At 45.0% G+C, this 13,275-nt stretch overlaps 1 protein-coding gene across 2 annotated transcripts in view; it reads left to right on the top strand.

Annotated features, from left to right (window-relative positions):
* Nucleotides 1–13,275, top strand: part of TTC28 (tetratricopeptide repeat domain 28) — a 126,483-nt gene that overhangs the window by 24,477 nt on the left and 88,731 nt on the right. The window contains exon 1 of one of the 2 annotated variants that reach the window (XM_085238229.1): nucleotides 10,290–10,616. The exons of the other annotated variant lie outside the window; for it this stretch is intronic. Within the exon in view, the coding sequence (XP_085094355.1) occupies nucleotides 10,590–10,616 (27 nt within the window). The 5' untranslated portion in view covers nucleotides 10,290–10,589. Of the gene's footprint in view, nucleotides 1–10,289; nucleotides 10,617–13,275 lie in introns of those variants that run through there. 2 annotated transcript variants of the gene reach the window in all.

Genomic DNA, 13,275 nt, shown 5'->3' with positions numbered 1-13,275 from the left:
TGGTATGAGTTGATTTGCAGCAGGTGAGCATCAGGGTACCTACTCAGTGCAGTTTCCACTTTTCTTTACTCCGTTCTGAATGGTTACAACAGTTTCTAGTGCGGCTGCTGCTCTGTTCCTAAGGCACTCATCTTGCTACAGATTAAGGTGCCTCCAGGGATTAGCTGAATCTCTTACCCGACAGCACTTCGCATGCAATAAAAGCAGAGCTGGCTTTACATCCTTCTGTACTTCAGAGTGAAAATAAATGTCCCTCTAAATGCTGAGGTCAACTGTTTGTCTAAATCACAGCGTGTTACCTGATTGTCGCTATCTAGAGAGGTAAATTTTGCTTTGCTTCTGCTTCCCTTTGCTCTGAGAGATTAAAGCAAGGAGGGAAGCTGCTGGAAAGCAGTGAGAGAGAACGCCTACGGACAGCCAGGAGCTTCTTAACCCAATGGGACAGGCAAAGTACATTTCAAGCTTAGGAGAGTGTTTCTTTTTAGTATATTTGTGTTATTTTTTGATGTTTACTGATGACTTTTTCAGGCTAAAGTGATCATTACTAACTGACAGTGGTGTAATCTTTGATTTCTGTGTGAGTACAAACAATGGGTACCCTGTAATAGATGCGCACACACAAACTGCAACTGTGGAGTCTGTAGAACTGTGCTATTTCTGAAGGGCCTGTTTAAGGTGCCCTCTGATCGCTGCCTCAGAGGAATGTTGAATCTGTGTCTTGCTGGAAGATTTGCATTTCATACTTGCTCAGTAGAAGTCGTGGTAACTAAGGAGGCAAGTTGTGATCTCTGCAATTTTGAAGTGGAATAGCACAGTCCTGGGAATAGCACAGTGCTCAGACAGACCCAACCACGCTCCCAGACCTTCAGACTCCAACATATAAACTTGAACAAGTGTTATCAGAAATGTATCTTCTTTCTCATATACAAGACAAATAGTTTGCTGTGTTCTTCGTTCTGTAGAACACAGATCATTCAGAGGTATGTTTCTGGTCTGACGGGACTCGTTTTGCTTGTTACATTGGAAGGATTGGAACCAACTTAATTAAGTGTCTGATTTAGTAAGTCAGGCTGTCAGATTTAGGGAACAACTTGTGTAATCTGAGATGTGGTTCCTATAGCAGCTCAGCACTAGGACACTTATTTCTGTTCAGACTGCAGTGATTAAGAACAAATTATTATAAATTTAAAGTCTTGCTTATTAGGCCTAAGCCTTTACAATTAGACAACCACACAATTAATTAGAAGGGATTTTTTAACTGGAAGGTTAATAGTAAGATATGAGCTTATTGGCAGCTCTTTACGTAGATGATGTACTCCCAGAATGGCAGTTGGGCAGCAAAAGGAAAGGCTGGATGGCATTCCAGGTGGTTTCTGAAAGCGAGCTGCATTGCCGTGTAGAGCAGGGAGAACATTAGCTAACTAATTTCTTCTCTCCTTTGTCTTTTGTCCTCCATCTCTCTTTTGCCTCAATATAGAGCACACAACAAGGCATCACGTGCAGTATTGGAATTTGGGGTCTGTAGAGTTTTCTCCATCTTTCTTGGATCTTTATAGTTTGTGAAGCTTTTATTCATTCTTGCCCTTTCTTAGATGTGCTTGTACTGTTCAAGTGACTCCTTCTCATACATGGTCTTCTAGTGTTTCATATTCAATAAGTGCTGGCAGAGCTGTTGCCTGTCCAAGTTCCTTCCCATCATCTGTTCTCCACATAGAACCCCTTTATTACATTTTCAGTTCTAAGTGTGTTTTCTGTGCTGCAGCTCAGTTATCAGTAACTTGATGTCAGAGTGCTCATAAAGTGCAATAGGAGAACAATAGCAAAGCTGCCTTACAAGAAGAATAAAATATGACTGTTATCATCCTCTTTGTGGTGGGATTTATAGTAAAAGACAAAAATGGTTTGTTCTGCAGCCATGGTGTATTCATATACAAGCTGGGTTTTACTTCTTATTCTAATTCTTACCTCTGTTTTGGTACCCAGTTGCTCTGCGTTTGGTTCTGCAATTGAATGTAAAGGTGCAATTCATTTTCATTAGCAGAATTTTTGATGCTAACATGCTGATGAACTAATTTACATACATCTAGGAAATAAATTTTTCAGAACTAATCATTCATTTACATCTCATAATGACTTTGTTCAGCAGTTGTTTGTGGCAAATACAGCCTTAGTTTCTGTGTATGCTAATGCTGAAGTTGTATGAGCCCGGAACAGTGAGTCATTAAAAACAGTTACTTTAATGGTATGATTATGAGAAATAAAGAAAGCTGTATATGAAATTCTACACTTAATGGGCTTGCTTGAAGCTAGCTCTGGAAGGAATGTGGTCACTTTTCCCAGCTCTGATGTACTGCTTTTAGAACAAAAAAAAAAATCTTCCTCTTTAGTTAGGCCAGTTCTATGAAGCCTGGGAGCATAAGCTGTATATAGATAAATACGTGGCTTTTTTATGTATTGATTTTTGATGTCCAGACTTAATTTAAAATTCAGCCCATAAACTTAGCAAATACAAGAAATTATTGATCCATTCAAGTCTAATGACTAAGCTGTACTTATAGTGGCATGATTTGAAAAGACCACATCCAGCCATTGATCTGTATTACAATGAGCACTGCATTTATCTTGATACAAACTTTGTGATTTGTTTTAACATAAAGATTAAAGGGAGAGTTTCAGGTTGGCTGGATATCTGAGAGAATTGGTAATATATTATACAGAATTAGACTCCCAGGTCACTGGTTTGGAACTGCGTGAGTTTGTGGAAAAATTGCTAGTTGCTTGGTGGAATGGAGTTGCTCATCTGTTTGCATGAGAGTGACTTCATTTTAATTGGCATTAAGCAGCTCTGGCTGATAGTCAAAGCAGAGGGTGTACATGAGATGGGTTGTGGGGCCTGGACTCTGAGTTCTGCCATGGCCACAGGGGCCCTTTGTTCTGAGGGTTTCAGACAGGTCAGCACTGATGTTGCTGGTGGAATGACTTGGCTTTTCTTGCCTGCTGTATGCATGTGCACTGAGTTCCTATTTCAGGAATACTCATTTGTAATCTCACTTTTTAAAAAGTGCAAAATGTGTGTTAGAGAAAAAAGGAGCGAAGATGAGTGCATGTGAGTCTTCAAGACTGCATTTGTAACTTTGAGTTTGCCTTGGAGCAAACTCCAACATTTATTTAGAGCCTCCTCTAAATATTTAGTAAGAAAAGAGACTGATTGCAAAAATAATTGTGGAGCAATCTTCTGTTTACATTATCTTTTAAATGGATGGCTTAAGTATTTTTTTTTTTTCTTTAAAATGTATTCGGAATATATTTTAACATCACTTATGTTGATGCAGCTCAATTATTTTCTTATTTTTATTTCTTGCAAATATCTTCCTTCACTTCTCTTATCAGACTTGGATGGAAATTGCTACATGGTTGGCTCCTACTCTTCCTCCATGTAGAAAAACTGTGATACCCCTCAAAGTCCTGTGCTCTCCCAGTGCTGAATGCTTTAAATCCAGACATTAAGTCACCTAGCCACGGTCATATGTATTTTTAGGATGGAACCATCCTTGTCCTACAGCTGACCTAGTTATTCTTCAGTGCTTTCACAGCTTATGCTGAGAAATGTTTTGAGTCAGGTTCTGACCAGATTTGTGATGTAGGAGGGTGCTGGCCTCTCCACCATGGAACAAAACCAACTGCATCTTGCCCTGCTCACTGAGTATTCCAGTTCTGATTTTTAGTGAGCTTTTCTACGCTTACGGCTCAAAGTGGTGAAGTGCACTGAACTGTGTACATCCACTCATCTGATAGGAGCACTCCTGTAAAGATCAGGTCCTGTGAGCATTGGAGTGCCCCACACTCCATAGGATTTGACATCTGCGCACTGTTGGCCCCTTGTGAGCAGATCTGAGCTGACAGTGGTGTCAGTAGTGAGGGCAATGTAAGTTAAACCTCCATCTGCATGTGCTTCTCCAGCAGCACAGATCTGAGATGTAGATCCTCAGTGTGCACTGTCCCTGCTGTGATGATTCCAGCGATGCTTTACAGCACGTCACGGTGGTTCTGCACTTTAAGAATGGTTATCTCAGCCATGGCAATGGAAGTTGTTCTTAGCATTAACTGTAACCTAAAGAAATAGCTGCCCTTTGATCATCCTCCTCAAGATTTATCTGAATTTTTTTCTGAGAGCTTGTTGGCTGCGTATCTGCAGACACTTTGTCATTGTATAGAAGTTAAGTTTATTCCTTTCTTTCTCATGGTGCTGTTAACAGAGAAAAGGGCTGCTGTACAGCTTCAGCATACTGTGGCTTGGTGAAAAGATGATACTGAATATGGATGAATTGTCACATTTCTTATTCATGAATTCCCAACTGAAAATGTGAACAGACACAAACGAAATTCTTCTTCCGTATTTTACATGAAAGTTCAGCAGTAGAACTGTCTATCATTGTAAATCATGGAAGAAGACTCCTTAGAGAGCTGTAAGTGCTGTTTCTGACTGCTGCAGGAGTTTTTTGTGAAAATATCAGGGCTCAGAGTAGAATAGGTGTTATAACATATTGCCATTTCCACTGGATAAGAAGAGAAATTTGGAATTGACAAAACAGATCCTTTGCAATACAATAGCTTTATTGTGTAGCCTTTTCAGAGGAAAATGAATAAGAATTTTAAATTAAAAATTGCATTTCTGTAAAGTCCTGAGAAGCAGGATGAGCACAGTTTGCAGTGTGACAAAGCTCTGTAACTTCTTTAGAAAAGGAGTTTGTGTTGCATTTGTACACTTAGGTAATTGACCAATTATTAGACAGTATTTGACGTGCGTAGTCATGAGATGGATTGTTTAATGAACTGGTGGGCTCTGTCTGCTTCATCCTTTCCCTTGATGGCAGCAAAGGAGGCCCACAGGCTCATTCTTGTTTCCTTGGTCTTTCCTTGCTCTCTCAAGGTGTGTGAGCACTGTACAATCTCTGGGATTACATGCTGGTAGTTTGGCTCATTTCATTTATTTCATTTTTTCCATTTCTTCTCATCATTCTCATCTAGACGCATCATCAGGTGTGTCTAGAACACAGCTTTGGGAGCAGTGTCTGTGTAAGTGTGTGATTTCAAACTGTAATTGGAAGTTTTCACATAAAGAAAGTGTTAGGGGTTGGACGGCTGTTGCGATCTTCTGTTTTATTGGTGGATCTGTGCTTCCCCGGTGCTGCTGTGTCTCTAAAGTTACTACAGCCATCTGCTTTGCTGTTGGGTGTTTCTACACAAACACAGAATCTCCCCAGTAGGTGCCAGAGCAACTCAGAGTGAGAGTGGGAAGACAGTATCTTATTTGAAAGGGGCTTCGTTTAGTCTTGCAGTTGCTGAATGCAAAAAAGCAGGCAAAACAAGGCAAACACCATTTACTGCAATTTGTTTCTAGTCAGTATAGTTTGAATTTAAAGCATAAGGAGGAGCTTCTTGTAGTGAGAAAATGAAAAATGACTGGAAAAATAAAAACACGGAGTCCCAATACTGAGTAACTAATGAAAGCCTACGCAAACAGAGCCCGAAGAGTTCAGTGCAGATGTTTCAGGTGCTTACCTGAAATACAGACAAACTGCAACCTTCAGAGTTCCCATAGAGCGATCCATGTACTACAGAAGGGCAGGCTTTTCTGCTTTAGCCATGCCTGCTTTTATTCTTAAATAGATATTTTCCAATAAGTGGTAAGGGTTGAAGCTGCTGCTGGCTAAAAGGCCCATCCTGTGTGGCTGGGGTTGCCTGGCAACCGGAGAGTGGGGAGGGCAGGGGGACCACAGCACTGGTACCTGGTGCTGCTGCCCTGCGCTCTTCCTCCCCATATCCCCCTGCCCTGCAGCCCTTGTGTTTCTGGCTCAAGGAACGAGAAATGGAATGTGAGTTGAGTTTATGTGTAAATGTATGTACGTGTGCATATATGCCTATTTCATTTAATCATTTGAGCAGCAGGGACATTTCACAAAGCTGGGGGCTTCTTATGGACAGGATGCTTCCTCAGTTCTGGTGAGGGAGATCTTCTGTGCCCACTCTGAAATAGCAGTGCAGATCTGACCAGAAGCCCCGTGTGTGTGAGGCCAAGCATTACTTGTAAAGCCTTTTGTTCAATTTGTTCAACTTACCAGTGATGCTGAAGAAACAGCTCATTTCCTTGACTTCTGGTTCTTGTGACCAGTCTCCTTCTCCTCTCAGGTATTTGTTTTTTGTGCTCTGTGCTCAAAGCCCCTTGCAGTCCCCGCAGCGTACAGCCAGAAGTGGCTCTGGGACGTGGAGCTGTCAGGGAAACAACAAACTGAAGTCAGCAAGAGGTACACAGGAATCTCAGCTTTAAGAAAGAGCAGTCTGGGCTTTCTGGATTTTGTCCTTGATTAGCAAGAATCTGAATGCTACATCTTCAGTTATAAAATATACTTCTTTGATATTGACTGCTCGTCTGTGATGATGGCAGTGACTCAGCATGAATCTGCTCCACTTACCAGGTGTTGGGAGATTCAAGGCCATACTTCCCTAGTTACAGTCAGTACCTTCTGAGTATGCCCAGATAGTAGTACTCTCCTTCTTCTGTTGTCCCTTCCTGACTGTGGAGTATTGTGGATCTTCAGAAAAAGTACTATTCCAGAAGACTGAGGAAGTGCCTCTTGTACAGTTGCTTTTATCACTAGTAAATAATAAATAGCACGTCATGTAAAATAAAGCAAAGTTTCAGTGCTCTGATATAGAAGAAAGCTTTTCAAACTGAAGCTGCATTCTTTTGGAATCTGCAGAAGTACCGTTGAGAAAGAAGAGAAGACGGCATTTCTGTTGGACGATGCCAAGCTCTCTAAACACAGCAGATATTGCAGATAATTGCAGGACATTGTTGTAGCCAGAGTCATTCCACAGACAGGTGGATCAGGTGCCCGACTGCTGTGATGAGAAGCAAGCAGTAGATAGCTACCAGTGTTTTATTTCACTCTGAATTTCTTACTTGGGACAGCAGATGGTGATGAGAGTCAGCAAGGGAAAATTTGGAGGAGTCTCTTCTTCAAGGAAGAGCACATAGCAAGGAGGATCTATTTTGGCAAATCTTTTACCCCCCTGTATTACTTTGACCCACATCTTGATCAAATTACACTTGTCTCCATAGCAGCAGTAATTGTGCTTGCTATGGAAAGAGGGAAGTAGGAGCTCTAATGAGAAGCAGGTCCCAAACATGTTTTCTTTTCTGCTCGTAATCACACGGTGACCCAGCTGAAGCCAGTAACAGTAACAATTAGCAGCTAGAAAGCAACCATTTTCCTTGGTGAGAGACAGTGAGGATCTAGAATGTATTCCCTGCCCTGTGAGCTGTAGAAATATATTACCTAAATGTTATGTTGTGCCTGTGAAGTAATTCTGTGGTAACCTCCTGAAAGAGCACGTATCGCTTTTGATGAAAACATTCACCAGCCAAAAAATCTCTTCTTGTGACTGAAACCTTCATCCCAGCCCGTGCTTTTGAAGATCACGGTGCCATACCACGTGAGTTATTTTTTCCTCTGTTTTGTTGCTATTTGTCCTTTTTACAAAATGGTTATTCTGTTAACCTTAGGCTCACTCTTCTGAGGGCAAAATTCTTCTTAGTTCTTCATGTGGAAACCTGTAAATTATTTTTGTTTTCTGTATGTATCATCTTTGTTGAAGTTTTAGACACTGCATGTACTGGGCTTGCCTGGGATGATGCTTATTTTCTCCGTGGCAGGTTACATAGTGCTTTGTGTCAGATTTGTGACCAACCAGTGATGAGAACACAGCGGTGTTGCAGCTGAACCATGGCTGTGCAGCATCAAGGCCCTCTCTGTTTCTCTAGTCTGTAATAATGCTTGTTTCCTTGCAACGTCTCTATCTATTATGTATAGTTGTGCATACATAAATACCTAAATTCACAGTTGAGATGCTAGAGAGCCTCCTGCTATGCTGTGAAAGGACAGATGAAATGGCAGTATGCTGTTCTCTTTCTTTGCAGTACAGGGCATGGAGTGGAGTTCTTGTTATGAATCCCAGAGGGTGGCTTAGGGTGCGTGTTACTATTTCTTTCACAGGAGATGGAATGGATGGAGTCGTATCACAGGACTTGGTCCAGTCATTAAGAGAACAGCCTAATCTTAGGACAGAAGCCCCAAATAAGGTAGAAATGCCTTTTGTTCCTTGCAACCAGCATGCAAGATATCTGTGCAGTGGTCCATTCCTTGCAGGTTCTAGTTCAGGTATCAGCACTTGGGAGCGATTCTGTATCACAAGATTATCCTTAAGGTTGTATTAACCTGTTTGATCACTTAATGGAGCCAGTGAATAGTAATTAGGGACAGGCAGCTGCTGCCCTCAGCTGGTGTGGCCAGTTCCAGTTCCCTCCATTGCCCCTCCAGCCTTGAGAATCACAGTGCCAGTTACAAAGGCTTTCTCCTTATCTTCAGTTCATTTCAGTTCTGCATTGCTTTAAACGACATCATGCTACTGCTCTCTAATTAGTGTTAAGCAACTAATTTTTCTCTGCTTCCTTTCTATCAGCAGTGGAATTTTCCAGATAAGCATATCCTTATATTTCAAAGCCCTGTCCTTGTTTGGTTGTTTTTTTTGGTTTTTTTTTGTTTTGTTTTGTTTTCCTCCCCAGCCTGGATTATAGCCTTACAAAAAGAGCTTTTTCTGCTTGGCTAAACAAAGTATTTTCCAAAGTGATTTTCAGTCTTTTGAAGAGTGTCAGCTGCTGAGACACAAACCCTAGTAACCTAATAATGAAGATGATCCATGCTACTGCTGCGTGGCGTACAACAATCAATCTTTATTATCAGGAGAACAGAGCCAAACGCTATAGGCCAGTAGCAAAATGCAACGGGAACAAATGTAGATGGAGCAGAATATGAAAGGCTCTTATGTGGGAACTCCGTAGGAGCTGGGATTGCTTTCCTAGCCTATTGTGTTCTTGCCCTGCGCTGTGCACCCGCTGCTACGTGAGCTGTGATAACACTGCTTGGCCTTGGCCTCTTTAGTTTAACTTCTTACGTATTGCTCTCATAAAGAAAGCAATGGCAGACTGAGCCCAAAGCACCTCTAGTGTGGGGATGGGAAATATCAGATGAAGTTGTTCCTCTAAACCCTTATGTACCTGCTGAATGCTGTCTGATTTTAGCTGCTTGCTGAATTGTAGACTGACACAGTACGTTGAAATCTCGTGTGCTTTTAGCATACCGTGCAGGCTGCTCACCAAGCTGTTTGTAGTGGGACTCTTTCCTATTTACAGTATCAATGTTAATTTGAAAAAGATACTTTTTTCATTTTTTTTTTTTTTTTCTTTGAACTGAATGGGATCTAACAAGAGATGACCTAATTATACACAGCTTTCTTCTCCTAAGGATGCTGAATAGCTTAGAGGAGGAACAGGTATTGGTACAAAGTACTGGACTGTCAGATCCGTGGTTTCAGCTCTGAAAATAGCAGGAAAGGGGAGAAAAGCCAGCACTGGTGCGTATAGGTGTTCTGCTGGATGGCTTTGTGCTAACCAGCTGGAATGCTGTTACGCATAAATATCAGAAGGGGTCAAATATGGTTATTCATTACTGTTGTGTATTTGGAAAACTCTGCTGTTGGTCCATAGGTATGGATCATTTGCCAGAAGGAGTTCACTGCACTGTTTCTGACAGTGTCAGCTCTGTGAATGAGGTGTAGTCCTACGTAGGAAATGGTGGCACATGGCTCTATGGGCGCAGGCACTATCTTGTGCCAGGGATGCTGAAACATTACTTATTCTGGGTATTTTCTGTAGCTTCGGAAATAGTGCCAACATTATTTAATTTATAATGAAGGGAAAAAGAAATTTCACTATAACGGGAATACCAGTTGCTGGGGTGTGACTTAAGATTGGGAGTCCACCTGCTCCGTCCCTCCTGGGGCAGATGTGCAGGCACTGCTCCCACTTTCTTTCCTGGTAATTATCTTTACTCAGAAGAAGTCTCACCAGCCTCCTGTCGGTGCTGTCAAAACAGCACTTTTTGCAATCTGTCCTTAATTAAATTAAGCTTCTTTTGACAGCATCACGGCAGATGACATTGTCTGGTTCTGGGCACTTATTCCCTCTACTCAAATACTGCCTGCGCCGTTTACGGCGCTCCCCAGAGCTGCCGATGCTAGATGTGTAGTTTAGAGGCCGAGACGAGCGGCGGGCCGCACTGCGTGAGCCGGGCCGTGCCGCCCCGGCAGCTCGCCGCGCCTCGAGGCTCGGGCACCGCCCGCTGCGCTCCCGCGGGGCCGCGGCTCGGGGCGGGGCCGGGGGCGGGGCGCGCGGGGCCGCCTCCGTGTGCGCGGCGGAGCGGTGGGCGGCGCCGGGCCGGGCCGGGCTCTCGCCCCACACGCGGCGCAGCGCTGGGCGGCCGCGCGACGCGCCCGGGCTCCGCGGGGCCGCGGGCGTGAGCGGTGCCGGCGGGGCTGGGCCCGCTCCTATGGCCCGCGCGTCGCGGGCGGCTGCTCTCCCGCGGGCCCGGCGGCGGGGCCGGGCAGCATGAGCGGGCGTTGCGGCCCCGCCGCGCTCGTCGCCGGCACCCGAGCGCGACCTTGATGCTCCCTGTCCCTGCTCTACAAATATGATGAAATGGCAGCCCCGGAAGAAGGTGAGTGGCGAGGCGGCTCCAGGGGCAGAGCCCCGCGGCGGCCCCGGCCCTTCCCTTCCCCGTCCCCTCCGCTCTTCTCCCCGCGGCGCTGCCCCGTCCGCCCGCACCGCTTCTGTCCCGCCGGCCCCGCCCCGCCCCGGGCTACCCCCGCTCCCCGCACCGCCCCGTGCCAGCGGAGCTGGGGCTGCGGGGCCGTAAATCTCCTTTTCGGGCCGTTTCCTAATATGGCTGCTTTTTTGGAGCGGAGTTCGCAGGGCTCGGTCAGCGGCCGTGTCACGCCGTACGGAGGGTCTCCCTGCCGGCGCGCTGCCTTTGCAACGCGCTGCGGCCGCGCGGCGGCTCCCGGACTCGGCGCGGAGCGGCTTTCAGGCGCACTTGGCACCGCTTTTTATTGACATTCTTCTAAGGGAAGACCTAGCGAAGTGAACGTGCGGTGCCGCCCCTCCTCAGCTCTGACCCCTGCTCCTGGCAGCTGTGTGCTATTAAATGTTTTCTATGTTGGTTGTTTTTTGTGTTTTGTTTTTTTTCTCTTGGAAAAACCTGCTTGAACCAGCAGGATTCCTTCTTTCTTTGTAGCGCAATGTGTGATACTGTGTTTTACATCAGGGGAGAAATAGAAATCATATGTGAAATGCATGAGAGCGTCTCTCGTGCTAGTGCTGGGCACTGGAAAAAGCGGTGCTGTGGTGCATCCCAAGCAGAGCCGCTCCGCACCGCTGTGCCTCACCTCCATCCTGCCTCCCTGACACTGTTCTTTAGTTCATTTCTAGCAGACAATTCCTTGTAGCGAGAGAGAGGAGTTCTTGTTGCGAGTCATTGTGTCTTCAGCAGAATAAATAGATTAAGGGTGAGCTCCGCTGGGGCTCCAGTGCTGTTTCTGAGCCTCTCTGTATCTTCCTTCGAATTACTTTTGAGATGTCCACAAGCTATAGATTTTTACACGTCTGTTTTTTACTGTTTTCAACTGAATGTGCACTCGCTCTGTGGTTATGGCTATGGAAACCCCCCCAGGCCATAGTTACAGCAGTATCGGCTGAACTGCTGCAGTATTTGTCTTGGCTGCTGGCTGGGCTCCTCGACTCTGGAAGATTCCGTTTCGGGTGTCAGGATTCACTCTGCAGTGTTGGCTCACTGAGTGCTGAAGTCACTGTGTCAGATGGGACTTTTTTCGTCCACGTTGTTGGTGTCCACACGAATTGGATTTTGGGCAGCCCTGTTTGATCGTGTGGAGTTTTCAGATGATAGCTCAAATCCATCTCAGCTATGGAGCATCTTATTAATCTGAGCATGAAATAATTCCTTCTCTTGCTGCGATGTGACGGAAACTTTGTTCATGTTGGAATAGGTTCTGTTTTCAGCCGCAGAACTGTACCAATAAAATCTCAGCAGAGATGGAGTTCTTGTCACTGCTGCCAGCAGGCTCACGTGAGCGCAGGGTTTCTGCTGGCCCGGCCTTTGTAGTGCTGCAGTCATGTGCTGTACAGAGCACTTTCAGGAAAATGACTCATGCAAACCACTCAGCAGTGGCACTGCTGTTCCATTTGTTAATAGGAAGATCGATACGGTTCTCGCAAAATGAGAAAGCAGGTTTGGTAGTTGGTGTTCCTGCAGCCCTTGGTCATGTTCGGCTGCTGGTCCCTTCTGCCGAGTGACTTCAGGAGGCTGTTGGTATGCCGCTGCCCTGTTGGAATATCCAAACAGGAGAGCTGTCAGTGTATGAGCTGGACTGCACAGCTGTGTGTGCTGCTGTGCTGAATTAGGAGTTTTGTTTGATTTATTAGATTCACACCCATATTCTTTTGCTCTTCCCTGATAATTTTTTCATGAAATATTTAAGGTGTTTTGTTCATTGAAGAGTTTTTGTTTTTACGGTTATTAAAATGTGCTTCGTTGGGGTTGCGTGCAGTTTTCTCATTCTGCGTATGAAGCTGAACTCCTTTGTTTGGTGGTTATCAATAGACAGCTGTCACCTCGTGGTGCACAGAGCACGCTGGTGCCTTCAGCTGACAGGTGAGGGTGCCATGTGCTGCCCTGCGGTGCTGAGCCCTCTGCTCCCTGCGCAGGGCTGTGCTCAGCGCTCACTGCGGGATGCTGTCCCCAGGGCTGGCCTCCGCCCCCCATCCACTGGGCTTTGCAGAGATCGTTTGCTGTTCAGTTATGACTGAATGGGGCAAAGCTGAAATCACTGACTGACCAGATCAGCTGTGAGCTTTGTGAACAAGCCAATACATCGTCAATAGCAGCATAGCAATCAACAGCCTATCCCTTTGTTACTGATCTGCAGAATAATACAGATCTGTGTTATTTGCTTCAACCTTAGATCTGTAGTACTGTGTAATACGAGTGCTACACCGGGATTTTAAATATATGCTCAAGAATACACCAGCACATTGTGTCCTGGTCACTGTTTCTTTTGAACAGCATGTCGATAGGATCCAAAAGCTCAGATTTCCTTTTTGAGTTTTCCTTTTAGACTGCCCTTGCACACCACGAGTGGCTGTGTCTGTCCGCTGTCTGACTCAGCCTGGCCATACACATCCACCTCTGCCTGATGGGGAGGAGCTCTTCGCTCCCTGCCTGGCTCACAGTTTTCTATGAGACAATCTCTGTTTGTTTTTTTGAAACAACAGAATTTCTTTCACAGCCTTACTCTTGTTGG

Source organism: Meleagris gallopavo, chromosome 17 (assembly GCF_905368555.1).
Source record: "Meleagris gallopavo chromosome 17, MGAL_WU_HG_1.1, whole genome shotgun sequence".
Taxonomy (NCBI): domain Eukaryota; kingdom Metazoa; phylum Chordata; class Aves; order Galliformes; family Phasianidae; genus Meleagris; species Meleagris gallopavo.
The sequence above is the reverse complement of the archived record's forward strand: the minus strand, read 5'-3'. Positions and strand labels throughout refer to the sequence as shown.